This window comes from Mercenaria mercenaria, chromosome 7 (assembly GCF_021730395.1).
Source record: "Mercenaria mercenaria strain notata chromosome 7, MADL_Memer_1, whole genome shotgun sequence".
Lineage (NCBI taxonomy): Eukaryota > Metazoa > Mollusca > Bivalvia > Venerida > Veneridae > Mercenaria > Mercenaria mercenaria.
This window is the reverse complement of record NC_069367.1, coordinates 2,161,653-2,189,348: the sequence shown is the minus strand read 5'-3', so window position 1 is coordinate 2,189,348 and position 27,696 is coordinate 2,161,653. Positions and strand designations below refer to the sequence as shown.

General features: G+C 35.5%; 1 protein-coding gene across 5 annotated transcripts in view; it reads left to right on the top strand.

Moving 5' to 3' along the window:
- The window catches only part of LOC123555179 (uncharacterized), a 202,738-nt gene that overhangs the window by 129,642 nt on the left and 45,400 nt on the right, over positions 1-27,696 (top strand). For all 5 annotated transcript variants that reach the window (XM_053547369.1, XM_053547368.1, XM_053547367.1 and 2 more), the window contains one exon: positions 26,537-26,705. In XM_053547369.1, coding sequence (XP_053403344.1) covers positions 26,544-26,705 — 162 coding nt within the window. In that variant the 5' untranslated portion in view covers positions 26,537-26,543. The remainder of the gene's footprint in view (positions 1-26,536; positions 26,706-27,696) is intronic.

Here is a 27,696-nt window from a genome sequence, read left to right as displayed (position 1 = left end):
AGTCATAATTTTTGTCTTATCATCTTACTAAACGAAGGTCGTTCAGGTATATATTTGATTGCGCCGCAAGTTACAGCATTCATTGATAATCATTGTTTTTTTATGCCCCCGAAGGGAGGCATGTAGTTTTTGAACCGTCTGTCGGTCTGTCAGTCTGTCCGCAATTTTCGTGTCCGGTCCATATCTTTGTCATCGATGGATGGATTTTCAAATAACTTGGCATGAATGCGCACAGTAAGACGGCGTGTCGCGCGCAAGACCCAGGTCCGTAGCTCAAAGGTCAAGGTCACACTTTGACGTTAAAGGTCATTTTTCATGATAGTGCATTCGTGTCCGGTCCATATCTTTGTCATCGATGGATGGGTTTTCAAATAACTTGGCGTGAATGTGTACCACAGTAAGGCGAATTGTCGCGCGCAAGACCCAGGTCCGTAGCTCAAAGGTCAAGGTCACACTTAGACGTTAAAGGTCATATTTCATGATAGTGCATTGATGGGCGTGTCCGGTCCATATCTTTGTCATTCATGCATGGATTTTAAAATTATTGGGCACGAATGTGTACCACAGTAAGACGACGTGTCGCGCGCAAGACCCAGGTCCGTACGTCAAAGGTCCTAAACTCTAACATCGGCCATAACTATTCATTCAAAGTGCCATCGGGGGCATGTGTCATCCTATGGAGACAGCTCTTGTTTTAATTTTCATGTCGGACCGGGAAAGATAAAAAATCACGCAATTTTGATTGAATTTATTTTTATATAAAAATAAAATAAGTAACAATTTTTTTAAAACAAAATGTTATGAACAACAGTAAAAAATACGACCATTAGGTGAATGTTTCAAATACCAGAGATATAGAACAGCGGCAAGGAGACACTCTATTTAATGCGTGTTTCATTGCCTTGCATGTTCTCAGTTGTCCTGATTGTGTCATTAGTCAAAGTCATGTTGCTTGATCAGGAAACGTATTGTTAGACATGCTGCCGTTTTTACTTGATTGGCTGTAAGAAAAACGTCAGTTCGTCGTAAAACTACAGAAATAGCCCCGACTGCAATCAGAATATATTAGTCTACTTCCTTCCTCACGTGATATTTATAGGTTTAGTTATATGACGTCATTCAATTAGCGGATGGTAGGTAAGGCAATCAAAGACTATTTTTTACAAGTATCAAATATATTTTCAGCATATAGAAAAAAACATATATTACTAACTTGACATTGTATTGAGTGTTTCTTTTAGTCGTTACAAGAAGACATGTATATTTGGCTTTACATGCTATTAAATCTTTTAGCCGTTACAAAAAGACATGTATATTGTGCGTTACATAGCATTAAGTCTTTTAGTTGTTACAGTAAGACATGAGTATTGAGTGTTACCTAATATTAAGTCTTTTAGTCGTTACAAGAATGTGATAATATTTGCTACTGTCCCACTGGTAATCAATTCAACACTAATAAACTAATTTTAGGAAAACTTATTAATTAAACGTGTCAGAGAAAAAACATTGATATGATCGATGATATAAGCGACACTAAATACTGTGATTGTGCATTGCTTTAATTGAATAGAGAAAAAAATAGTCCCGTTAGGCTCCGGAAAATTTTGCAAATTACTCTAACTAACAAATTTCGTCAAGAAGAAAACAAATTGCTTTTGATGTTTTATTAAAAATGTTCCAGAGAAGAAGCAGTTACTAGGAGCACTGTGTTTAAAGTTTTTTAACTGTTGCTTTTTTCTATTACCATGTGACTACAGACTTCAAGAAAAATAACCATAAATGAAGAAAAAAGACATTCTTAAATTCTTTATTGGTGAACGCCAAGAAGAAGATATATTTTATTGATTGAAATAACGTTATGTGGTACAAGTAATAATTATAAAGTAAAAGCGTTGATTGGACCCCATTACCACTTTGCGCGCGCACTAGTACGAGATAAAAGTGTTCGTCCTGTCGTGTTTTTTTTATTGCTTAGTTATATCGTTTGGTAAAATTTGTTTTGTTGCATTGGCGCGCACGTCAGAACGACACACAAAACTTTAAAACTTTAGTTATGGTGCGTTGGCGCGCACTCCAAAGCGACACAACGAAATGTGCTACATAAACTGCACACATAGCAACGCGACAAAACTAAATGTTCTTAATCAGCCACCATAGAAATGAATTAAGCGATAAAACTCAAAGAAAGACTGAGAAAAAAGATAACTAAAATCAACCACAAGAAGTGCAACATCATCAAAGACTAATGACATAACTTAGCTGTTAGAAATAAATATCAGAGACGTTAATTTATATGTATGCAGAAAATAAAATGCAATTTGATAACTTAAAACATATATAAAGATCTGAAAAAGACAAAATCAAACAGGCAGATGCTATTTTCCTGCTTAAATCTGGGAAAGCCTCGTTAAAATACCATGTTAGGAATACATTAGATGCACAAACGGATAGCTTGTACAGTTTTCCTTTTACAGATGCAGTTGCTGATGATGCTATCTCTAATGTATCAACCATCTTTACTGATTTATTGTTATAATGATTAAATTGGAGATGTCCCAACATTTTATATAAAGAGTGATGAATTAACGTCTTATTCAATTGAACCGAAATTATGTAAAACTTCTGCAAATATTTTCTGATAAGCTTTTATCAAACTTGGACGAATCCATTAATTTGTGATGTTCAAACGTTTGGTAGTTTGGAACAATATGACATTATGCTTGCTTCAGCTTCAACCCCCCCCCCCCCCCCAAAAAAAAAAAAAGTCTCTTGAGAGTAGGAGAAATATGACATCATGCATCGAAATACACGAGATTATTGTTTTTGTAGTTACCAGAAATACGCTTCAAAATAATCCAAATAATAAGAGTTTAGTAGCTGGAGAAATATGACATTATACAAATTATTGAAGCGCTTGTACTGTCATATTCTTATATTGAACCATGTTTTTAGAATATTTGACCTTTTATGACATACATTGAGCTGTAATATCATATCGAATTAGGGAAGATAAAAAAATCATGCAAGTTTGATTAAACGTACCTTTAAAAGTAAATGAAAATAAAAATTAAATGAATACCATAAACCATGAAACAAAATATTCTGAGATGCAATAAGAAGCGTATAAAACTGCTGTTATAAGTGATTGAATGTTCCGTTTGATATGATGGCTGAATTATGTCATGTCGTTATTTCGTTCTGTCGCAGCGGAAGAACGACAAATGTCGTTATGGCTCCCCTCCGAACGTCACTCCATCATAACGACATTTGTCGTTCTTTCACTGCGACAGAACGTAATAGCGAAATGGCATCAATCAGCCATCATAGTTTGATCGGTATTTCATTGTTTCGGATGTTCTCAATCGTCCAGACCATGTCATTATTCAACGAGAACAACAAGTTTCTTAAACAGAAATTGTATTGATAGATATGTTACCGTTTTTATCTGATTGTCTGTAGAAATCTTGTAACTACAGAAATAGTTCCGACGTCATCACCCATAGCGTTTTAGTATCACATCTACTACACTACCCTCAATATATAAATAGATCAGTCTAAGGAAGATGAAACACTTATTGTCCCCCTACTATATTTTGACTTACTTAGATGACGTCATCACCCATAGCTTTTTGATATTGCATGCACTAAAATAAAACTATTAATAGATTAGTTAGAGACAGATGAAATACACACAGTCCTTATGTTATCAATTGACTTAATTAGTTATATTACGTTCTTCAATTTAATAGTTAAAGGTAAAAAATCAAAAAATCTACAGGCGTCATTCAGTTAGTTGAAGGTACGGAATTAAAATCTATAGAGGCATTCAAGTAGGTAAATGTAAGGCCGATAGACTCTATAGACGTCATTCAATAAGTTTAAAGGTAAGGTAATTACATTCAAATAGGTAAAGGCTTTTAAAATCTGTATCTGTGTAGTTCCTCTTGCAAATAGTCCTTGCTATCATTTTAGACAGTCCACTAAGTATAGTTTGATTACATCGGGAAGAACCTATCTGACTTTGCATGTCTTTTGATAATTTGTCACAAATTATAATGATATAAATTCCGACCCACTATTTAAGATGAAATTTAGATATATATTTTTATGTGCAACATACTTGTATTACATGTCATATATAAAATGCGAAAAAAATATCCAATATTTGCTGGGAAAATTGACGATGGTATTTGACCATATAGGTAGTTCATTGTTCCTTTTAACCTTGTCATACAAGTGCAGAGGTAAATGCTAAGATAAGAGAAGAAATTGCGCATGTACTAGCTTGAATTATATATTTCGTGTTAGATACCTTTAAGTGTTTAGCCATTACTGTTAGTCATATAAGAAAGGCAGTTATTGAATACATTATTCAGAATTAATTCTACGATTCCGAAGAAAGAGAAGATAAATTCATTAACATGCCTTTAAACCTTGTGAGAAATCAGACACTTATAAGACTTAAGCCGTAAATCTCACTTTCTTCCAGACAAGCGACTGCAATACCTCTTCATATATTATTTAGAGACAGTAATACAGCGTTGCTTAAGCAAAAAGTATGAAAGGAAAATTTAGAGAAATTTGTCGATTCCTGAACGATATCCGTACATTTTTTGTAATATGAGCCGTGCATGGAACCAACATGTGGTCGACCAGCTGATCCACCGCTGCGCACGCGCAGTCTGGTCAGGATCCATGCGTTCCTAACATTTCTCATCATGCTTAAACGAACAGCATGAGCTACAGACTGCCGATGCGCGCTGTCTGGATCCAGCTGTCGCACACCACTATGTTGTTCATGCAGTCTATAATTTCATAGTATTATTAATAAGTCCAACACACACAGTTGCATGAAAACTGGAAAGATAACGCCTTCTTTTATGCCCCCTTTTTACTTACCAATCCCACTTTGTACCCCATCTCAATTCTATAATATATTTCATACAGCTGAAGTGAACTTGTCGATGGGTACTTGAACCAGACCGTCTAGTATACCGTTCCAAAGTAGTTTTCATTTGTGGTTAGTGTACTTTGCGATGTGTGACCATGATTTCGTTAGCTGCGCTAACTGTTTCCAGAGTGTCTTCCCTTATCATTTACTTCTTAATAGAAATTGCTAATTTGACTGCAGTATGTTTAGTTTTAGAATTCAGTGTTGTTATATGTTCTGGACCTTTGGGATCATGGAGTTCACCTGATTTTCATGGATAACAGAGTTCTGCTTTAGCCGGTGCTATGGGGCTGTTTCCAGTACCTGTCATGAACAGACTCAGTCAAACCAAGTCTGCTATTATTTTGCCTGGTTGCATTCTCTTCTTCGAAAGATCTTCTTACAGATTTTATTATTTGGAAGTTATGACCTTTGTCTTGTGTAGTATGTCTTGAACATGAAGGGTTCATAATAAGTTATATGATTCTTTTGTCCCAAGATTTTATCACATAATTTATGCATACTATTTTTTTTTCTTTTTTTTTTTGTGCGTAAAAGTGTGTTGTGTTTTCGTACTTTGCATATATACTACACAGTAATGCATACATCATAGCTTTTATCGATAGAAAATTTATCAATGCAGTCTGAAAGTTTATCCTTCATTTTGTATTGTAGAAATTTTTAATCTATTTTGTTTCTTCCCATAGCATTTCTGACAATGTTTAGTTTGTATGAGGAAATCAAATTAAAACTCCATTTTCGGCCCGTTTCTGCTAGCTACACGATGAAAATAGTATACTCTATTTTCTCCTTTTTCGCATTGAAAATAGTTCCTTATTAGCTTAGTGTCTGGCAGTGTATGAAGACTGTATGTGAACTATGGCATACCGCCTGTATTATGTCATATTGGCATGAAAGATGCATTTTTCTCACACAAGTTTCCGAGTCTTAGCCCATTTTGACAGACACAGAAATAGAACCTGCGTCAATGATACTGCACTTCGCGTAGATACCAATGACCGCATCCGCGTCAATTTAGCTGACAGCAGACAGCTGAGTATCTGATGAAAATGTTAGAAAAAGGTAAACGACCCCTTTTATTATGGCATACTTTTAGAAATTACTAATGTTGATTCAATGCTGGTATATACACTTACCAGAACATTCTGCTATCATCAGAGTTTTGGTGCTTATCCACTTCTATTGACACATTTAGAGAAATTATTGTTGTAACCAAGCATCTTTATTTACCAAATACAAAACCGGGTGTGTCGGATTGTACATATCACTAAAACTGATCAACTTTTAAATAACTATTCGACAGTTAAAAGTGCTTACTTATATTATGTACAACTGATAGATGTTGAAACACGGCGCAAAACCCAGAACAAACAAATAAATTTTAGAAAGGTTCACTTCAAACAAACCTTACAGCAACAAGATAAATATTATTATTTTCGATTTTGGGCTGTAAGTATCTAGCTTATCTCAGTTCAAAAGTGCCGTGGACAACTTACAAACTGACGCTGAAAAAAAAAGCTATCAAGGTGGTTAAAGATCTCAACATCACAGTTGGGTTCCGTCCTAGCAAGGGATATTAAATTTACCCGGTATCTGATATGAGATAAAGCCACTCGCTACCAGACTGGCGTTAGGGGGTCTGTCAATGTCGTAAATAATGACCAAGTCTTTGCTGGAAAAAACATTTTGACATTCATTCATAACATAGTGTTTGTATGGCTAAGCTCCGAGGTAAACAAACAAAACCTGTCAATCGCGTATGGCTTTGCATAGAATTTGTCATTGGTCGTTTTACAGATGAAACTGGCAATGATCTATTCTCCCACCGGTAATCGATCTAAGACTAATAAACTAATTTAAGGAACACATCTTAATTGGAATTGTCAGAGAAGAAGCATTGATATGATCGATGATATAAGCGACATTAAATAATGTGGTTGTAACGGACTTTAATTGAATTGACGAAAAGTAGTTCCGTCAGGCTTCAGATAATGATATCAGTGACTGAAACAAATTTCGTCAAGGGGAAAGAAGAAAACAAATCATTAAGGGTGTTTTAATAACTGTCTTCCAGAAAATGTTAAATTACCAGAGAACCCCTTTCATATTTGTCAATAAAAGCCGTTTCTGCTTCTACATTACCGTCAATAGTTTATGTCGTGAAAACCAAAGATAATTCTCTTAATCACTTATTCCTCAACGCTGTGGGTTCGAAACCTGGCTTAAAGTGTAGAATTATTTCATGTAAAGAAGATATCCAGCTGGCTCACAGAAGGTCGTTGGTGCCGACGTCTGTAATAATGCTGGGGGTAATTCCATCAGTTAAAATTATAGCCTATAATTGTGCCGGTGTGACGTTAAACCCAACAAAGAAAACAAAATAATTCGGGTTCTTTTTACGGACAAAAATAGGTCAGTTCTGTAGCGAATGGTGTCTCTTTCTGCGCAAGGAAGACACTAAGACGTTACAGAAAACTCATGCACTTTTGCATTTATCAATCGATATACAGCACAGAAGGAAATAAAAATGATACAGCGGTTAAGGAAAAATAAAAGGATTGTCTCTGGCACGCAAACAATTTTAAGACGCTATTTTATTACCAGGAAAATTGTTAACAACAGTTCAAATTTTAAAGCAGTGAAATGTTTTAGAGTGAACTGTGAGTTATTCCTGTCTGAATATTATAAAAGATATTGATGTCTTGGACAAAAAAACCAATTTAAGTTTGACAAATGTGTCTGCTGGCGCTTGGTTGTTGATGACATAGTTTGTGCTCGTACTTTATGTTCAGACAGAATGGTATATATAGCTGTAAATGTATTTCAACGAAGTAGAATATGTGGTTTAGTTAATATGAATATCTTGTTGTATATTTTTTGTTGAACGCAAAGTCTATGCTGTATTTAGGATACATGTACATATGTTGTAAAGTTAGATATTTAGCATTAAGAAATATGTATTATAGATATGTTTCCTGTCGCCGAAAATGTATATATTTTCCCCAAAAAATTGTGATACATTTCCTTAAAGAAAGTTATATTATCCGCTTAGAATTTAAAGAAAACGTTCTGTAATATGTATAGTGGATAATTTTAAGAAAGTCTGCGTTTATATATCCCTCAATCCCAATTACCCCTCCCCCATCCAACGTTGCTTCAAATTTACAAGTCGTGCAGCTGTTATTGCCTGATAATTATGTCGCGCTAATTGTGTTTACCTCCGATCAGGTGCCAGATTCATGAGTACATTTGCATCAATGTTTGCAAATTGGAACTGAACTGACAATGTGCCTGCTATCATGAAATTCTAATGACTATTTTTCATTTCAGACTTGGATGGCCCCTTTTGGCGTTCATCGCGTTGTATTTTCCCCTACAGAAAGTCATAGGTTATTTTGAAAAAATAAAACAAATCATTGCGATAAGTATAATGAAAGATGATGCTGCCAAAACTGTCGAGGGGCGTTAGAATTTTCAATTAGTATGCTCTTCTAAACAAATAAATCTAGGAAAACTTAACAAATTAGCTAGCAATGCAATATTGCACATTCCTCTCTTTCGTATTTCTGTTTTTGTCTACTGCAAAGTATTTGTTTTGCATAAGGTAATTGATTTCAAACTCCATCATATGTAGTTCTGGCTCCTAAAACTTAATTATCGCAAGTAGTCGCGTCCATCAAGTATGGCTTAATCCTGTTTGTTCCGGCCCGTCTTAAGGTCGGTATTGTGATAGGATTTTTGCTTAAAAACAGCGAAAAAACCAGAAGCTCTCGAATATCATGGATGCCTTTTACCTTTCTTTCTATGTATGATAAATTGCCAAGCTGAGAACCAGCTGTTACTATATATAAACTTCTAAATAAAATGCGTTTCCTTTTTGCGTAACTGATCTATGGTATACTAGCTATATCAAGATACAGATTTTTTTTCTGCTATCTATTAAAATAATGATAGTATTTCCCATTTCTTCGCTCAAATAAACTACAATTTTAGAGCGTCTGGTCATGTATGAAGACTTTGTTTTGAACCATGGCATGTTTTACATCACACAAAATGAGATTATGACATATTGACACGAAAATGTGTTTTTCTCACACAAGATACCGTGTTAGCCCATGTTGTCATAGACACAGAAATTGCGTCATTGATTGTACTTGTTATTTTGATTGTTAGACCAAGTACCATTGACCCTATCTATTTCAATTTTTGTTGGCAAGTTAGTCTGCGTATAATGATGAAAAGGTTAAAACAGGCAAACAAACCATTCCGGGTTCTCCTGAAGTGTTTGACCTACTAGTATCAAGAAAAATGTGATAAAGATCGTAACAGTAGTAAAAAAAAGCTACTTTTTAAGAATGCAGTCTCCAAAAAATCTATATCAGCATGTTAACAGATGTTAAAAATTAATAGATAAATGAATGAACTGCATACACATAGAACATCAAACAGATAATAAGCACAGCGGTTTGGAATGGTCTGTGAATAAAGCAAATTAGAAGTTCAAAATTTAATCAGCTAGGTATTTGTTCAAAGGAGACAAGTTTTAATGCAACACCAATTACTATGGATACACTTAGAGTCATTGTTTCCAACTTTTTGGAGTTACTCGTACCTACTGGTATAAATTTGATTGCTTTAGCAACACCTGTCTTATTTTATACCTATGCTTTTAACAACTGTTTAAGTAAATGCGTCGTGAACAAGACTCAAACTGACTGTGTTAAGCTACTTCTGTGATCGATATCGGGTCGAGCATAGCAAAGGTTGACAGTTTTATCATTTGTGCGACAGTGTCTGAAATGTATCCAGTAAAATCTGTAAAAAGATCCTTTAGAAGCAAAGAATGCAACCAACCAAGTCCTCATTTGCACCGCCACAGGCTAGAATGACGTCATAATAATATGACCTACATTTATAACATTATGTCTACAAAGCTATGTCCAAGTGAAAACAAACAGATATTGTCAAACGGAATAACTGAATGGCTGTTGACAATGTGGATTCGAGCCTAATTTATAAATTGTGCGTCTGTCTCTGAAATGTACGTACTCCACATGCTAGAATGACGTCATAATAATATGACCTTCATTTATAACAGTATGTGTACAAAGCAAACAAACAAATATTGTCAATCGAATCAACTGTATGAAGACATATGCGAAGAATTTGTCTTGGGTCGTTTTATAGATGATATTTGCAGTCCTCCATTCTCACAGGCAATCAATCTAACATTTATAAACTAATTTAAGGAAAACGTCTTAATTAGAAGCATTGATATGATCGATGATATAAGCGACATTAAATACTGTCGTTGTGACGGACTTTAATTTAATAGAGAGAGAGAGAAAAAACTATTCCGTTAGGCTCCTGAAATTATTTAGTATTAGTGGAACAAAGTTTGTCTTGGAGAAAAAAAATACATTTAGTTATTTTTTTTTAAATAAATATCTTCCTGAAAGCCAGCGACGACCGAGTGTATTTTATTTGACGTTCTTCCAACGAATCGGTTTTAGAGAAACCAAAAACTATCAAGATCAAAATCTATATTTCAAATGCACTGTGAAATCAAATGTATTCCACTGATAGGTAAACCATTTTGTAAATAATTTTCTTTTTGGCAACGAACTGACCTAACTTTCTCAAAAGTGTCTCCTTATAATTTCCGCAGCACATTGTATTATACTGCTTTTAGGGGAGGGAATATGTTTTATCTTGTGATTGTCCCTGTGAGAGGAGGTAATGCGGTTGTTGTTACAGGGTCCAGACTGGCAAATGGCGTATTAGTAACGAAGGGGAGTAACTCTGACAATTTGAACTGCAAGAGTGTGTGATCGTTGCGCTCAGTTTTGTACGCTTTCTTATAAAAAAAGCACTCTCTTCTGCATGTTTTGTACAAAGCTTATAACTATAATCAATTCAATTCAGTTTGTTTGATAAGAAGCAATATTATCTTGGCCTTTTTTAAATTCTATGTATTGTTTGGTTTCTTTATCATTTTTAAGACAACGTTTGTATAACGTTTTATTCAGGGGATGAAATCGCTATGAAAGGCTACCTCATTGACCACGATTGTATCATAAGGCAGTGGATCCCTTATTGACAATCGGCATTTGTCGTTCGATTACGTTTCCTACGTAAACGATTTCGGCAATCTCCGGCCTGGTATGACGAAGCGATTTTCCATTATATCTAAATGATACCGAAATGGCGTACGCATACGGAAAATGCCGATCTTCTTTACGGGTTTTCTACCTTAAAGATATAAAATGGCCATCTTTCACTGAAATATTTTATATTTAGATTTTTCTTGAAATGCAGAAAATCCTCATTACATCACATATATTAAATTTTACTAAATATGCATGTAGAGTTACATTCATGAGTAAATGTCAAGTTGTATAAAAACCTCCACTTTAGTATTTCTACTTTATTTAGCAATACATTTATACGGCCTGTACCTATTTTAACCTAATTTACAGTATTGATGATAATCATAATATCAAGTGCACTATATGTTCAATATCAAGTGCACTATATGTTCATGTTTTCAAAATGACATTTGGACCTATTTTCCCCACAGTCATTTTTTGTCAAACCTTGAAAGTTAGTCTTAGAAGTATTATGGCCCTATGAATGAGACACGTTGTCTACTTTAAGTAATGTTTTAATCAGTCAAGTCTCTGAATCAATACTCATATTAGACAATCGTGTCATTTTAATCAGTCAACTGATGCTTTTATGTTCAAGACATAATTTTTTACAGTTCAGTGCACTAAAGACTGCCATAGAATTGTCAAGGTAACGATGATCCGTGCTGACGTTGTCTGTGTTTTTGTCATGTATTTCTCACTTTGTAGAATCTTTTACACTGCTCAGTTTCTTAAAAAAAAGGACTGGTCTATTATTCAATTTGGACAGCACCATTTGTTATTCAAAGTTGTTCACAGAACATTTTATAAATACTGACTGAATAATGAACAGTGCAGATCAAAATCAGAATCGTCCAGGCTGATCTTGGTCTGCACTGGTCGCAAAAGCAGAATCAGTTACCGTAAGCAGGCTAAAGGTTAAAAAGGATAAATAAGTAAGTAAAGCCTCATTTTCAAAAAATATTCAACTAGTTTTTCCTGAACTGGAATCTTCAGTAGCTTCCAAAAAGCATTTTGAATCTATTGATCAAAAATATTCCCCTTTACCCTTTTAAGCTCAGATTTCAGGATTCCAAGTCTGACACTGTCTAATGACTAAGTATTAGACATAATGTTTTACCAAAACATAAAGTAGAATGTTCCATTGCCTGTTATTTTCTGCTTTAAATTTGATGACGTCATATGTAGCGTACAGTAAATGCGTTTGGTCTTATCACATTTTCTCTGATAACATGCCGATCAGTGGAAGTGGATGAACTAAACGTCAATAACAGGACAATGTCTATATAACTTGATTGGATTAGTCCATAATGGACCAGTAAAATCTCTGTAACTGGAGAATAAAAGAGGAATATTAAATTCATTTACAGCTAATTCTACATTAAAAAACCCAAAATTTCGTCTGCAATCGTTTGATCTCACGAACAATAAACGGTCTTGTTTTCCGATTTCAGTCCATGATAATTGTTTTTGTCCCTGTGCTATGTTTGGCATTTCAATTTTCTGGATATAAAACCTATCATATTACTAGCCACTAATACAGAATGCTTCTACGTCTACGTCACACTAAACATCACGAGCACAAATTATGTCTCCCGTCTCCCCCATTGTTTTTGCCCTGTTCGTCCCTCCCTCCTTCCGTCCGTCACACTTCACATTTCATTTCCGGGGGCCTCCGCGGTCGAGTGGTTAAGATCGCTGGCTTTAAATCACTTGCCCCTCATCGATGAGGGTTCGAGCCTCACTCGAGGCGTTGAATTCTTCATGTGAGGAAGCCATCCAGCTGGCTTACGGAAGGTCGGTGGTTCTACCCAGGTGCCCGCTCGTGATGAAATAATGCACGGAGGGGCACCTGGGGTCTTCCTCTGCCATTAAAGCTGGAAAGTCGCCATATGACCTATCATGTGTCGGTGCGACGTTAAATCCAACAAAAAAACTTCATTTCCGGTCAATAACTGGAGAACCATTTGACCTGGAACCTTCAAACAAACTTGATAGAATGGCAGGGCTAATGGAGTGGACGACCCCTATCGTTTTTGGGGTCACTCCATCAAAGGTCAAGGTCACAGGGGCCTGAACATGGAAAACCATTTCACATCAATAACTATAGAACCACTTGACCCTGAATGTTAAAACTTCAAAGGTGGATTGATCATGCAGAGTGAATGACTCCCATTGATTTTGGGATAGGTCAAGGTCACAGTGGATAGAACATGGAAATTCATTTCCGGTCAATAACTTGAGAGCCACGAGCCAGAATGTTGAAACTTTACTGGATGATTGGACATGCAGAGTTGATGACCCCTACTGATTTTGTGGTTACTCGATCAAAGGTCAAGGTCACTGGGGCCTGAACATGGAAAACTGTAGGCCCTAGATGATTCCTGTTGCAGCCAGCCATCAGGGTCTCTTTGACTTTGGCTCCTGTCCCCTAATGACTTCTTGTCTATACAACTATGCATAAGTGGAGACATGCGATTTTCTACTAAAGCATCTTCTAGTTTCTGTTGACTTCTGTGTACAGAATTGCAAATGGTGTAATAGTATCAAAGGGAAGTAACTCCAACTTATATGTGGCTTTTCTCGTTGGACTTTTGTTCAAACTCTTAAAGCACTGTTCTTGCAATCTACCGTGCCAGTCTGGTGTCCTGTTGAGTTACTTTTTTGTTGTTTTATACCCATTTATGTATGTTTTACTTTATCTGTGTGTTTAGTGCATCCCAATTATACATACATTGCTTATGAGTTTGATTTCAGGTCATTGCATGTAACTTGGTGTATCTAATAAATATATTTCCTTATTCTAAGAATAATCGTCTTTAGCCATACCGTCACATTTTGAGGTAAGACACCTTTAACACAAAACTTAACGCTTTCAAACTATTGTTATCCGGGGAATATTGTTGTCGGTAGATGTCAATCAAAATTACAGTTGAACCAGAAATTCAAAGAAACCGAGTGTCCGGATATCTCTTTTCTCATTTTGGTTTAATTCCAAGGCATGCTGGCGTCTTGAAAGAAAATAAAAATAGTTATACAATATTTCTAGTTAAATGCTTAAACATTTTCCATGTTTTTCAGCATCCACAAAAGTCTGTTAAGGCAAACGAAATGGGTTTGATCAATAAAATGTTTTCAATACGGCCCTAATATAATGACGCCTTCTACTTCGTTTACATAAAAACAAAAATGAACAATACTTATTGTTAGACAATATTAATGTTGTTGTTCCTTCACAATGCACCTGTGCTTTTATTACTTTATCATTATTTGATGAAAATGTTCAAGGAAACATTTCTGTTAGGAGAATTAAATTGAAGATATTATTTATTTTTGCGTGAAATATTTTGAAGTATTAGAAAATGATTTCATTTTCTCTATTCTATTGAAGTTAGTAGATTACTTTTGCCACTTAAGAACAACAAAACTTAAAATAAGACGCACGTCAATGAAACTATTTGAAATATCTTGTAGGCTTTGATTTGTTTCATGAAGCATGAGTAAGGTATACGTTTGTACCTTTTTTCTCAGTTGGCTTGGTGCAGGGCCTCCGTCGTGGCGCTGTGAAGTTCACTTACTTCGAGTCCCTTGCCTCCCCCGCTACTAGTCCGAAATCACACTTCCGGTTTTGATTTTTCTCACGTGATTGAGTCATCTAACTGGCTTGTGGAATAGTCGGGGCAACTTACTAGAGGGTGCAAATTATCTTGAAATATAATACACAGTTAAATGTGTGATTTTAATTTAAAAAAAAAAAAAAAACGTTTGGAAGATTAAACATCGAGATGTATCAAATCGTTTTTGAAAATGAGGAAAACAACAACAACAAAAAATCAACAACTTAAAGGCGTATGCTAGAATTCCCTGTATATGAGATGTGCGAAAATTTTCCCAATAACAGAATTTCTTCAAACTTTGGACATTGAAGGACAATCATCTAAGAAACAAAAAAATGCAATAAAAATCATAGGTCACCGGTATCGAAAAAGAGTTATCTGCCCTTGAAAACGGCATTTCCCCCAAATTCTAGCATACGTCCTTAAGAATGTTAGGAAACAACACTTATAGAAAATCTCTCAGACACGTGCTTTATTTTACAAGAAAGCACGATATTCTGACAGATTTCTTCGACAAAGTCATTGCAAAATGTTGAAAGTATTTATAGCCAAATTCATGTTCAAACAATTTCTGTTCAAGATGTTGAGTGTTCCCGACTTGTTTTATAGCGATAGGATCGTGAACAATAATTGTACCACAGGAGATGCCATTAGAGATAACAGGAATTATTGTAATTATTATGTGATTGTCATGTCCACGTATTGGTCAGTTTACGGCCTATTTTGTCCTTATATCGTGTAATTTAAGCCGTTCCATTGCGTTAATTTTTACTGCCGTAAGTTTCCAATGGTACAATTATAATAATTATAATGGTCATAAACATCTACTTCAGTTTACTGTACAAGGTACCGACCCTGGAAAGACAATCGGCAATTTCCGTATGATTATGTATCCTCGTATGTTAGTTCGGCATTCTTCGGTCATAACTCCATAACAACCGAAGAGTGCCGAAATCACACACGGAGACTACGTAATCGAACGAAAAATGACGTAACATACTTGTGGGTCCACTACCTTGGTACACCTGCACTTGACTGCTTGTTTAATATTTAAAAACTACATACGACCACAAGAAATAGATTCTTTAATTTGTATAGGAGGTTTGAAAAAAATAATGAATTTGCAAATATGATGCCCTTAAAACAAAACATCTGAATTCAGTATGTGATTTATTCATAAACAAGTAAAAGTCGATTAAATACGATTTCTGTCACTTCTGTCTCAAACTTCGATAAAAATTTCAACACAAGCGTTTATATGTACGATTAAAGCGTTCCTTGTACGGGTTACACAGTGACCATTTCCTGAATGGGAGCAAAAGGTTCGGCTGATTCTCAAATTTGAGATACAATTTTTAATAAAATCTTTATAAAAAATCAAGAAAACGATTTATTGTTAATATTCCGTATGCTTTGAACAAAGTTTAAAAGAAACATTGGAGTTTAATGATTGATAATATTCGGAAAAAAGCAGTTGCAAATTAAATACTGTCGTCTCGACCGAGAGGTTTCTCAATCAATAGCTAACATTTAGAAAGAAAAACGAGCTTATGAGACTCAAGGGACATACAGTCGATCTTTATTTGTTTAGAAAACGTCTTTCAAAGATTTTCAGATTTTACCGGACAATTTTGGCAGTGTGTTTGTGTATGAGTGCCTGTCGTTGCACGTCGCCTGCTTCGTGTTGCGCTTTTTGGAAGCTGCGATTTTAGAACTTTTAGTGACTTTGTTCGATATTCAATCTTAATTTGTGGTTCGTATAGTAAAATATGAACCGCGCAATGAGAAGACCAACACAGTGGCTTCGCGACCAGCATTGATCCAGACCAGCCTGCGCATCCGTGCAGTCTGGTCAGGATCCATGCTGTTCGCTAACGGTTTCTCCAATTGCAAAAGGCTTTGAAAGCGAACAGCATGGATCCTGACCAGACTACGTGGATACGCAGGCTGGTCTGGATCCATTCTGGTCGCAAATGCATTATGCTGATTTTCTCATGGCGCGGCTTATGTAGCGTTTTATATTATTTACCTATAAAGTCATACCAGGGCATACTGCAGGAAAGTGAAATATACCTTGCTACTTTTCCAAAGAATAACTTTTAGAAATAAGCCTTGACATACATATCATACTGATTCAGACTATGCGATAAGTACGACTTACACAGAACCGTATGCCCAAACTTTCAAAGAAAAAAAAGAACAACAACAAAAAAAACAACAACAACAACAACAAAAAAGAAAAAAAACAAGGAAACAAAAAAAAAAAAAAAAAAAAAAAAAAAAAAAAAAACAACTCACAGCAACGTTTTTAGTTTTTATACAAGACATGAACCTTAGTGCAACTAGTACAATTTCTTCGATGAATAAAGCAGAAAAATAGAAAAATATATGATATTTTCTCGAAACCATTTCTAGCAATACTGACCATTGAAGCAAGATAGTTCCATTGCCAATGATGACGTCATTGCTGTTAGTAGATACTTTGGTAATATCGAATTTCCTCTGATCCCATGCTGTGCAATGGATTTTAACTTATTCCTTGGTCATAAACCTGGTAAACAAGACTGTGTCTGTACCGTTACTGTATTAGTGCAAGAGTGCAAGGTGGTCGTGTATCATGTCTAAGTGGCGTGTAAAAACAGAACACTTGATACATTATGTACAAGACACTTTTGGTACGGTCTTACTCATTTTTATTCGAATATTACGACTATTTTGCCCCTGTAAATTTATTTATTTAACAAATGCTCGCCATGGAATACGTGCAAAGGCGATAAGAACGCAAATTTTTTCTTTGTTTGTTTCCAAACTATCGCAGACATGTGCTTAGATTAGCATTAGAACACCCTAAGGTGATAATTCTCCTTTTGATATTAGCTTTGTAACATAGTTTCCTTTTCGGTATAGGTTACTTAAAATAATACAAACTGGTTGACGTTACTATGCATTTATAAAAGTTATTCTATTCTGAGAATGATGTTGCCGGAAGCCGACACATTTGTCCATGTTTAAAACCCGCAAGGGAACGAAACATGGAATGGAACAAAACGTGTAGGCCCTATATATAGTACACGCAGTTTCCGTGCATAAGCAAGTAGGCGTCTTACAAGAAAGTTATAGTCGTCACTTTGTTTTCTAATTATCTTCTTATAACGCGGATGTATATGGTGTCTAATCGTTTTTATTGTGATATTTTCGGGTTTATTCAGACTTATTATGGAATTGTAAAAAATGATTTATTAAAGTCTGTTGACATTTTATTGATTGTCATTTTATACCAAGAATAGATTATTTAGTCCTTTTGTAAAACTATTTCAATATATCCTCAACTAAATATTGATGTCTAGCACAAAGCATTTTTACTTATCTTAATAGAAGACGAGCACAATTTCCGTCGAGCAAAAACCGTATATAGCAACTGAATGACCGCAATATCTAGTATATTTGGATATATTGACATCAAAATTATTGCATTTTTGTCAGCCCTAAAGCACCTGTGCGTTTATTACTGTGTTATTGCGAGAAAAGTTTGAGAAAGTAGTTCCATTATTAACGCCTGGAATTGAAGCTGTTTCCTTGAGTTATTTTGAGCTATTTTAAACGTTTGTCAGTTGTTTTATTAAAGTACGCATATTGCTTCTCGAATCTGAAATTAAATCAAATGCAGTAACTATGTGGCTTTAAGTGAAACGGGAACCAATTTAGGCAGTCAAACATGATATTTTACAGAGCATACAGTCAAAACTCAGGAAACGGAAAAAATTAAATATTTACGCTATAAATGGGTCAAAGCGAATAGAAAGATCTTGATAAACATGTTTCATAGTTTACTTTTACAGTACGCCCTTTCCAGCAGATGTCTTAATCACAGTCTCTTTTCCACTGTTTTGCAGAGATTATATAACATTTTTTTTTGTACAGTGTACGAATATCCTATATATTTATACAGCTGTAAATTCAAGATGATATTGTTGCTGTGTATAATTTGTATAGATTGTCGTAGATAATTTGACCACACAGACTGGTATCAATGATAAATGCAGTTATTATAATTATTTTGTGATCATTATGTCCAAGTAATGGTCAGCAGTGGTCAGTTTACGATGATTGTGGTCAATTTACAGTGTAATTTAGACCAATATCGAGGACTTTTATTGTCCACTCTTTTTGTCCTTTATGATCTGACTGATACCACTTGCGTAGATTTTGACTTAAAGGCGTACGCTAGAATTCCCTGTATATGAGATGGGCGAAAATTTTCCCAATAACAGAATTTCTTTAAACTTTGGATATTGAAGGACAATCATCTAAGAAACAAAAAAATGCAATACAAATAATAGGTCACCGGATTCGAAAAAGAGTTATCTGCCCTTGAAAACGTCATTTTTGGGGGAAATGCCGTTTTCAAGGGCAGATAACTCCTTTTCGATACCGGTGACCTATGATTTTTATTGCATTTTTTTGTTTCTTAGATGATTGTCCTTCAATATCCAAAGTTTGAAGAAATTCTGTTATTGGGAAAATTTTCGCACCAAATTCTAGCATACATCCTTAATAAAACTGACAGTCTGTGCAGTATGTTTCTTGCATTTATACCCACATTTTAGCAGTCAGTTTGGAAGATATTCTTTAGTGTTGACGTGTCAGACAAAACATCTCTTAAAAGATACATGACTACCTTTCTTGGTGTTTTGGTGGTTTATAGATCATTTAAGAACATAAGGCTTGCAGTTCTTTTTAGATTGGGCCTGTCTATGTGTTACAGCTCTCAGAAGATTGTTAATTTTGTATTGAACATATAGCAAATTTATTTACTACTGTACAGCCTAAGCAGTAAATTATAACTGATACACCCATTGAACTGAGACATGTACTTTTACACCTAAAGAATTGAGAAATGTACATGAACACCCAATGAATTGATTCTTAATCACCCGGTGAACTGAGATATCTGCATCAAATAAATACAAAGTGTGTAGACCAAATTATTCTAGTAGATACAAATAGGTATACCCAATTAATTGATTAAGTATCAGTGTGACACTGTCAGTCTGAAAGCTATTTTCCCGGCTTACATTACACATATTAAGGTAGCGGACCCGTAATGTCAATCGGCAATTTCCTTGTGGTTACATATTGTCGTTTTTCGGACGTTACTATAGCTTAATTAGCACATGACTTTTCTTGAAAACCGGAGAATGCCGGACAATGCCGAAATCGCATACGGAGCATACGTAATTTGCCAGAACCTCTACCGTACAGTAATTCTTCTGGTTGAAATAACGGAATCACAGAGGAAACCTCGTGAACTCCATGTTCTACGCGTAAAATTCTGTACATAATTAATTTGATTTTACCACGAACTGTAAAAAGCAATTACGAATGCATTTAAACAATTAAAAACAACTGAAAAACAATTTAAACAATTAAAACAATAAAATATCTATTAAATAATACTTGCAAAAAATGATTTTGTCTGCTTTTCAATTGTTGCATCCAAGTTTTAAAAATCTGAATTTAATAAGTGATTTATTCGTCGTACAAAATAAACAGAGGAAAATTGAAATACAATTTATATCGTCCCAGTCATTATTAGGGGAATATTCAGGAAGAATAACAAATTGTGTTTAAATCACAGGGGATACGAATTAAGACTCAGTCAATCTTTATTAGTCGAGAAAATATCTTTTTCAGAGCTTTAAGTTCTGAAGACCTATTTTAAAGTGTCAAGTAATTGTACAAAAAATACACGGATGGGAAAACACATTTTCTAATTTCTAATCAAAAAGAAATCACTTGAAGATATTGTTAAATATTAATGAATCTTTGCATGATATGCGCAATGAAATACGGCATTTTACATAGAAAGAAGTACCTAGGATAACGGATCCCAGATTTTAATAGATCAACACGTAAGGAGTACGGAAGTGCCTTGCTTCAAGATTATTTAACATTTGCTCTATGGATTGATCTATCATTCAATCTGGGCAGTATCATTTATAATTCGAATGGGTGTTCAATGAAATTTTACTGACTAGATAGCGAACAGTGCGTGTGCAGGCTGATCTTGTTCTGCACTGGTCGCAAAGTCAGAACCAATTGCCGCTAGCAGGCTAAAGGTTAAGATACGGTAGTCAGTTTTTGGATTTTTAAATACATTGATGTTAATGTTGCCGAATACATGTAAATTTCGTGTATTCTAATTGATGTTTCTTGTCTGCGAACATTAGTCTATATAGTGCATATGATTATTGATTTTTTTTCAAAACAGTGTGAACGTGTATTTGAAAACGCCCTTTGTCTGATAATAAGATGACCGCCATTTTTTGTCTGGTAAGATGGCCGCCATTTTGCCGGACGCAATTTTGTCTGATACACAACTATTTGTCTATTTAATATTTTCGTTTTAATGTGATAACGGTCAACCCTGTTTTCTCTTAAGTTGATTCCAGACTTGAAAATGGTATGTAACCGTCGGTAATAACTCCCTTTTCAATCTAAAAGGGCAATGAAATTTGTAATTTCCTCTCTGATAGCAATCCTGAGAGCCAAGAATATGTCGCTCTTCGACCTAATTTAAGACCGCTGTTACTATGTGAACGTAATCAGTGTTTTCCAACTCATTAATTAGCAGATAAAGTCTCCCAGGGGTAAAATTATGCTACTGAAGTTGAATTAATGACCTCTATATTTGTGATGATCAGGACATATTTTTGAGGAACTTTATTTCTTAAGGATGATTTGATTTCGGTCTGTAGTAATTCCGATTGATATAACGTTGCTTTAATTTTTTTCTGCTGGTAGTGTGTGAACATCGTTTTCAACAATTTTCCAATCACAGAAACGGTGTTTGCTTGTAACAATGAGCACAATACCCAGTATTATACATAGTGCTGCCTCACTGGAAAACCACGCTGTAGACATGTGGTATGATACCCCACCCAGTCATATCACACTGCCACCGGGCAGACCAGTCCTAGAACTGCCGAAGCTGTTAGTAACATTTTTCATGACTTTCGTATGACGCAGCCAGGGAGTGAACCATCGGCCTCTCGCATTCAAAGCGGGTACTGAACCGCTAGGGTACCAAGTCGATTATGCTACTGGTGGCGTGTACAAACATGTGAGGTGGAAGATAATACTGTTAGTTCATTGCAATGGTGTTTATAGAACTACACGTATAATATCAAACCAAATCTCTCATGTATGTCCTGATTTTGTTCTGTTGGAGACGTTTAAAGTATTTGCCTTATTAGGTAAGGGCGTGACAATAAGAAATTGTACACCAGACGTAACTGGTGAAAAATTAAAAAAGCCCGATATGAAAACGATAAATCGTCACTATATCGTTTGAAAAGTCTTTGTCTAGAAACAAAAATAACTCTCCAGACAAATGAAACAGGACCTAAAAGAAATAACCATTTATTTTCTTATGAAGTTTAAGTAAACAGCTTGCCTTATTGTATTTTAAAGTAGACTTTTATACTGCTTTCTGCAGAATTTTTGAAAGTGTTTCCTATATATTTCTATAGGTGATAGCAGCCAATGATGTGCTTTTTGGGCGTGTTTTGTGTGCGCGCGCGTGTGTGTTTGTAAGGTGTGTGTGGATACTGAAGTTTGTATGAAAGGATTACGTGCAGCGATTCCTGGTGTTTTGCTCTGACCTTTAATCATTTGTAGCATTGTTTCTTTAGGTTTACCAGAAAATGTCCTTCGCATATCACGATAAAGGAATGAACAAGGAAATATAATATACTTGACTTAATAACAAAACAGAAACAAGCAAGTCAGATAAAATTTATTTTTTCGGGTTTCTGGTAATTTTAGTTTTGACAGAACTGTAAATCAGTAAAGTAAGCTACTGTCATTGGTTGAGGTAAGCGAATATGCAGACAATGCTATATACAATAAAGAAATTTCCGAAGTTTCCCAAACAAAAGGAGATTTGATGAAATATAACATCATGCATTTTCTTGTTTAATACCGAAAATTTCCAGACAGTTTCCTGTTATTTGTTTTTAATATTCTCACTTTGTGCACGAAGTTCACGAGTATAGACTTTTAAGGTGAAAACAGACCATTACAATGTTCTTCTAAGCTATCATTATAATACCACAGGTGACAAATGTTGCACACTAGCAGACGATAATCGAAACATTAATTTCTTCTAATTTGTAGTAATGGCTTGTCTGTATTTTCAGACTGGGACCCAAACCTACATTAAACGCTGTAATATTATGTCATTGTCTATTTTGTCCCAAGAATAGAAAAAAATGTGGAAGACATTTGTGAAACTGCCAAGGGAAAAATAAACCAAAAATATACATTTATTCTCTAAGAAAACACGAGAAATAACAAATTAGAGGGAATGACCTCTCCATAGAGGTGCATAGAACTCTTACATTACAGAGGAAACTAGAGAAGAAAGCTTCAATTTCCTGAGGTTTATATTAGTCTATAACGCATGCAAGTGTTAAAGCTCCGGTGGAAAAATCAAAAAGTATAAGATCGTTTGGTATGAGTTAATGATATTGGTTGTACGGGAAGACCAGTTGCGTATGTTTGGATTTATTTGTTGGGGATAACATATTTACACTGCCCTGTGACTTTGGAACATGGTGGGGGTAAGAGTGAGGTTAGGTGCCCCACTTTGTTCCTCTATTTCTTCGTTTTGTCCTGGTGTGCTTGCTTTGTGCAAGTGTGTGTGGTAGCCGCGTGCTGTGTTAAGGTTTAGGGAGGCTGCGTCTTTGGAACGTGGCTGTCCCTGTAGGATATTTATCCTTGTTTGTTTAACATTTGTAAATATTGCAGAAGTCTTTGCCACTCTTCGTCCATTAATGGAGTAACTGCATATATGGATTTTACAAGGAAGTATGTAAAACAAAAACAAAACTAAAATAATAGATAAACATATACCAATGAACACATATTCAAACCTGAAATATATTTGTAGTACAAACCGTAACCGAACTGTAACTGTGTCCTGACCGGACTCTTTTAATGTACCGCATGCATAATTATCACGTCGTTAAAAGTTTCGCTGTTAATAGCGCTTTGGTGAAATATAAGAACCATTTTATTTCCAATCTCGTCTTTGCTACTTTGTGAAATTGACGTCCTTCAAACTTTTATAGCCACAATAACACTGATTACTGAGAGCGATATCGGCAATAACAGTTATCAGTAATGCCATGTTATTATCATTTTACAGCTAAGTTACAGTCGTCTAGTTTTAATTGACTTGTGCGGGTGGCTGGGGGAACTTGATATATATTACCGAACTCTTACACTTTAAAGACCAGTGGGGTCCTCCTTGGCTGAGCGGTCAAGATCACTGACTTTGAGCCACTTGTCCCTCACCGCGGTTGGTTCCAAACTTCGCTTGGGTGTAGATTCCTTGATAAGAAAGAGCCACCCAGCTGGTTAACTGGTGGTTATGTCAAATGAAAATAATGCCCAGAGAGGCACCTGAGGTCTTCCTCCACCATCAAAGTTGGAAAGTTGCCGTGAGGTCTATGATCATGCCGATGTGGCGTTTCACCCAACAAAATAATTAAGGGCTAGTTTTCTATATGTTCTGTTGAGACTCGATGTCGGAAATGGAAAGAAAATGTCTCCCAAATTACCTGTAATTAACTGCCATGGAACACATGCAGTCACGTGGTTGAAATTATAGACTGAAATTTACTTTGCTCGCCTCGGTAATCTAACATAGCTTATTAGGTGCCATTACCGTTTAAGTACATTTCAGTATTCTACACTGCCAGGCGTTTAACGAAATTCTTCTTTTTTCACCGGTTTCAGACTTTCTTCTCCTGCCTTACTATACAGAACTTTGAATATCAATTTCATAATTAATGTTTTTAAATTATTTACTGGACAATCATATTTATTTTGGACCCCATGATTCTCACTGACATATTGTTAGAACAGAACCATGTATTCTTTTATCTACGTTAATTTTGCTCATTATTTAATCATCAATTTCAATGGGACGCTTTAGTTCTCGTGGACATAGATGCATTACTGTCACTATACCAACTAAATATTCAAGAAAAAGAGGTCTTCAGAATATATGAATGACAAATTGTCGTTTCTTGAACAGTTTACACGTGTAATTAACGCGTCAGGGATAATAAAATATGATTTATATCCTCTAGTTTGCTTGGAAAAGGCTTCTCACAGCTTTTTGCTCTTTTTTTTTCGAGGAAATGGACGTCTGATATCAATTTTATATTTGAGTTTCTAAGGGGTGGGGTAAATTGATGTATAGAAATGTAAAAGAAAGAGAATATTTATGACATTTTTATTCATTATTACATTTTGGGATTAAAGAGAGAAGGACAAAAGATGTACAGCTCGTTACCTGATATCTCGACTTCGCTTACCTCAAAATTCCGGCCTATCTGGAAAATCAAAATTCCGGCCTATCTGGAAAATCAAAATTCCGGCCTGTCTGGAAAATCTGGAAAATCAAAATTCCGGCCTATCTGGAAATCAAAATTCCGGCCTATCTGGAAAACATTTACAAGTTCTGTCCTGAAAACACGTGCACGAAATATCGTTTAAATCGAATTTCAGTTATCTCGAAGTACAACGCTCGATTTATTGGAATTCGAGATATCGAATTTTGTTCGGACTAAATACTATGGTGGCTGATCTCTGCCATACCACTTGCTCAACAGATAGGTTTGTCGAGTTTTCGTACGTTGGCGTGTATGAAATTGTCGTTCTTGCGCCCTAAATATGCTAAACTGTCGTATTGTCGTGTCTCCCTCTCCCGACACGACATTACGACACGTTCTGCATTTGTCGTCTTGTATCGTCTTCAACCTGCCAACACGTCAGCTCGACATGGAAAAAATCAACGACCATAGAAAGAAAACGTGTCAAATGAAAGTACAAAAGATTTGGATCAACTGTAGTTCTGAAATATATATTATTGCAGAGTATTTTCCGCACAGAGAAGTTGATAGAATCAGCAATACACTCAGTGATGCCGTATTGACAGTTCCAGGATATATCCCACTTCGACTTGATTAACATTTGATGTTTCTAAGTCAAGATAATTGCTTTATTTCCGGGTCATTAACGTTCAGATTGTTTCTCTTGTGGGTGAAATTACGATTGAATTCTGGGTAATGACTGTCATTGAGGACAGATATAGGAACTGGCGGACTATGGAGTAATGATGCGGGTTTAATGCATACTATATCACTCGTAGTGAATTACTTCATGTACATTTTTATCAGAGTTGAATTATTGATGTTTTGTTAGAGATCTCTTTCATGGAAGCTTCTTATCGAATTGAGCAGAAGTATTTTGCTTTTCTGGCTATTACCATAGTAACCCGTACCCTGATAAATTTCTATAAAGAACTTGTCCATCCTTCAGTTTGGACAATACCATTAAATGTTAAAAGGGGTGCTTACCAAAAAGATACTGACTGAATGGCGAACTGTGCAGATTATGATCAGACTGCACGGATGTACAGGCTGATAATGATCTGCACTGGTGGCAATGGCAGAATCAGTCGTGTTCAGCATGACAGTTGTTAAGCAGGTTCGTTCTAACGTTTTGGTTATTCATTGAAATAATTTCGTAAAAAATAGTCATGTATATACGTAGGTTTTAGCACATTCTAGAAATCATAAGTTGTATAAAACCATTTCAAAATATCGAGGAATATGCACTCTTTCTTCGCGGAATAATATTGCGCTCCTAAAGTCGCGCAATATTTCCGCTGCAGAAGTCATCTAAACACTATTAATCAAATTCTGATGATGTTGTACACATTTTTAAACATTTTATATTTGTAGGTAAGTGATGGTCACCATGATGATTCGGACAGTTCTTCTTTTGCTTCTGATTGGTTGTTGCTATGGTGACGACAATGACGTCATATCGCACCTCATACTCCTGGACCAAGTTCCTCCAACTATTGGCACTAATGCCACACCTGAAATTGTCATCAGAACCAACTTCAGTGTAAGTTTTAATGTATTTCTGTTCTATTTAAGATGGTGTTTCATCCCCGCAAAAAGAATAAAAATGTAGATTTGAAGACCGTGTTTTTGCAGTGAAAACAGTTACACGTGAAACCAGTCCTTTCCCAGTTTGTTGAAGTATTGTAATGATTGCATAAACGTTGTATGAATAAACCTTGTACAGTCGGACCTGTATTAAGCAGCCAGCTAAGCGAGCGACACAGTCTGGCTTGCTAAACTTTACCCCGCTAAATTTCTAAAATGGACTGGTCCATCATTCAATTTTGGCAGTACCACTTACTATTAACAGGAGTGTGCACTGTAAATTTACTGACTGAACAGCGAACAGTGCGGACCATGATCAGCCAGCACGGACATGCAAAGGCAAAACCACTTGCCGCCAGTAGGTTTAAGATCAGAACAGGTTACTGTTTAAGACAAATTGGATTCAGAAGAAAGAAAGTCAGTTTGGGAAGTTGACAGATGGCTGCTTAAAGTTAGTGGCTGTTTAATACAAGTGGTCAACAACTGAGGTTTATCTGCATTTTTTTTCATTTGCATCATTTCGGAAACTACGGATCTGTATTAGATCTGGTGAAAAGAAATTTTATTTATACAACCTGTGGATAAAACTTTATTTACTTAATTAAATGTTCCATTTTTCCCTAAAACTACATGTAATTAAAAGTTACATATACATTTCATTTTACTTTAAAAGTTTTTAAGGTTCTCAAACGTATATATGGAGATGTTAACCATTCTCTTGCTAAATTTCTGTAATGAACTTGTCCATTTTTCAATCTGGATAGTACCATTAACTGTTAAAAGGGGTGATTACCAAAAAATATAACGAATGAAGACTGATCATGATCTACGCTGGCCGCAGAGGCAGAATCAGTCGTGTCCAGCATGATAAAGGTTAACACCTAGCATTTTAGCCAAAGTTTCGACTATATTTGGCACATGACTGGTTTAATCCAGGTTATCTCATT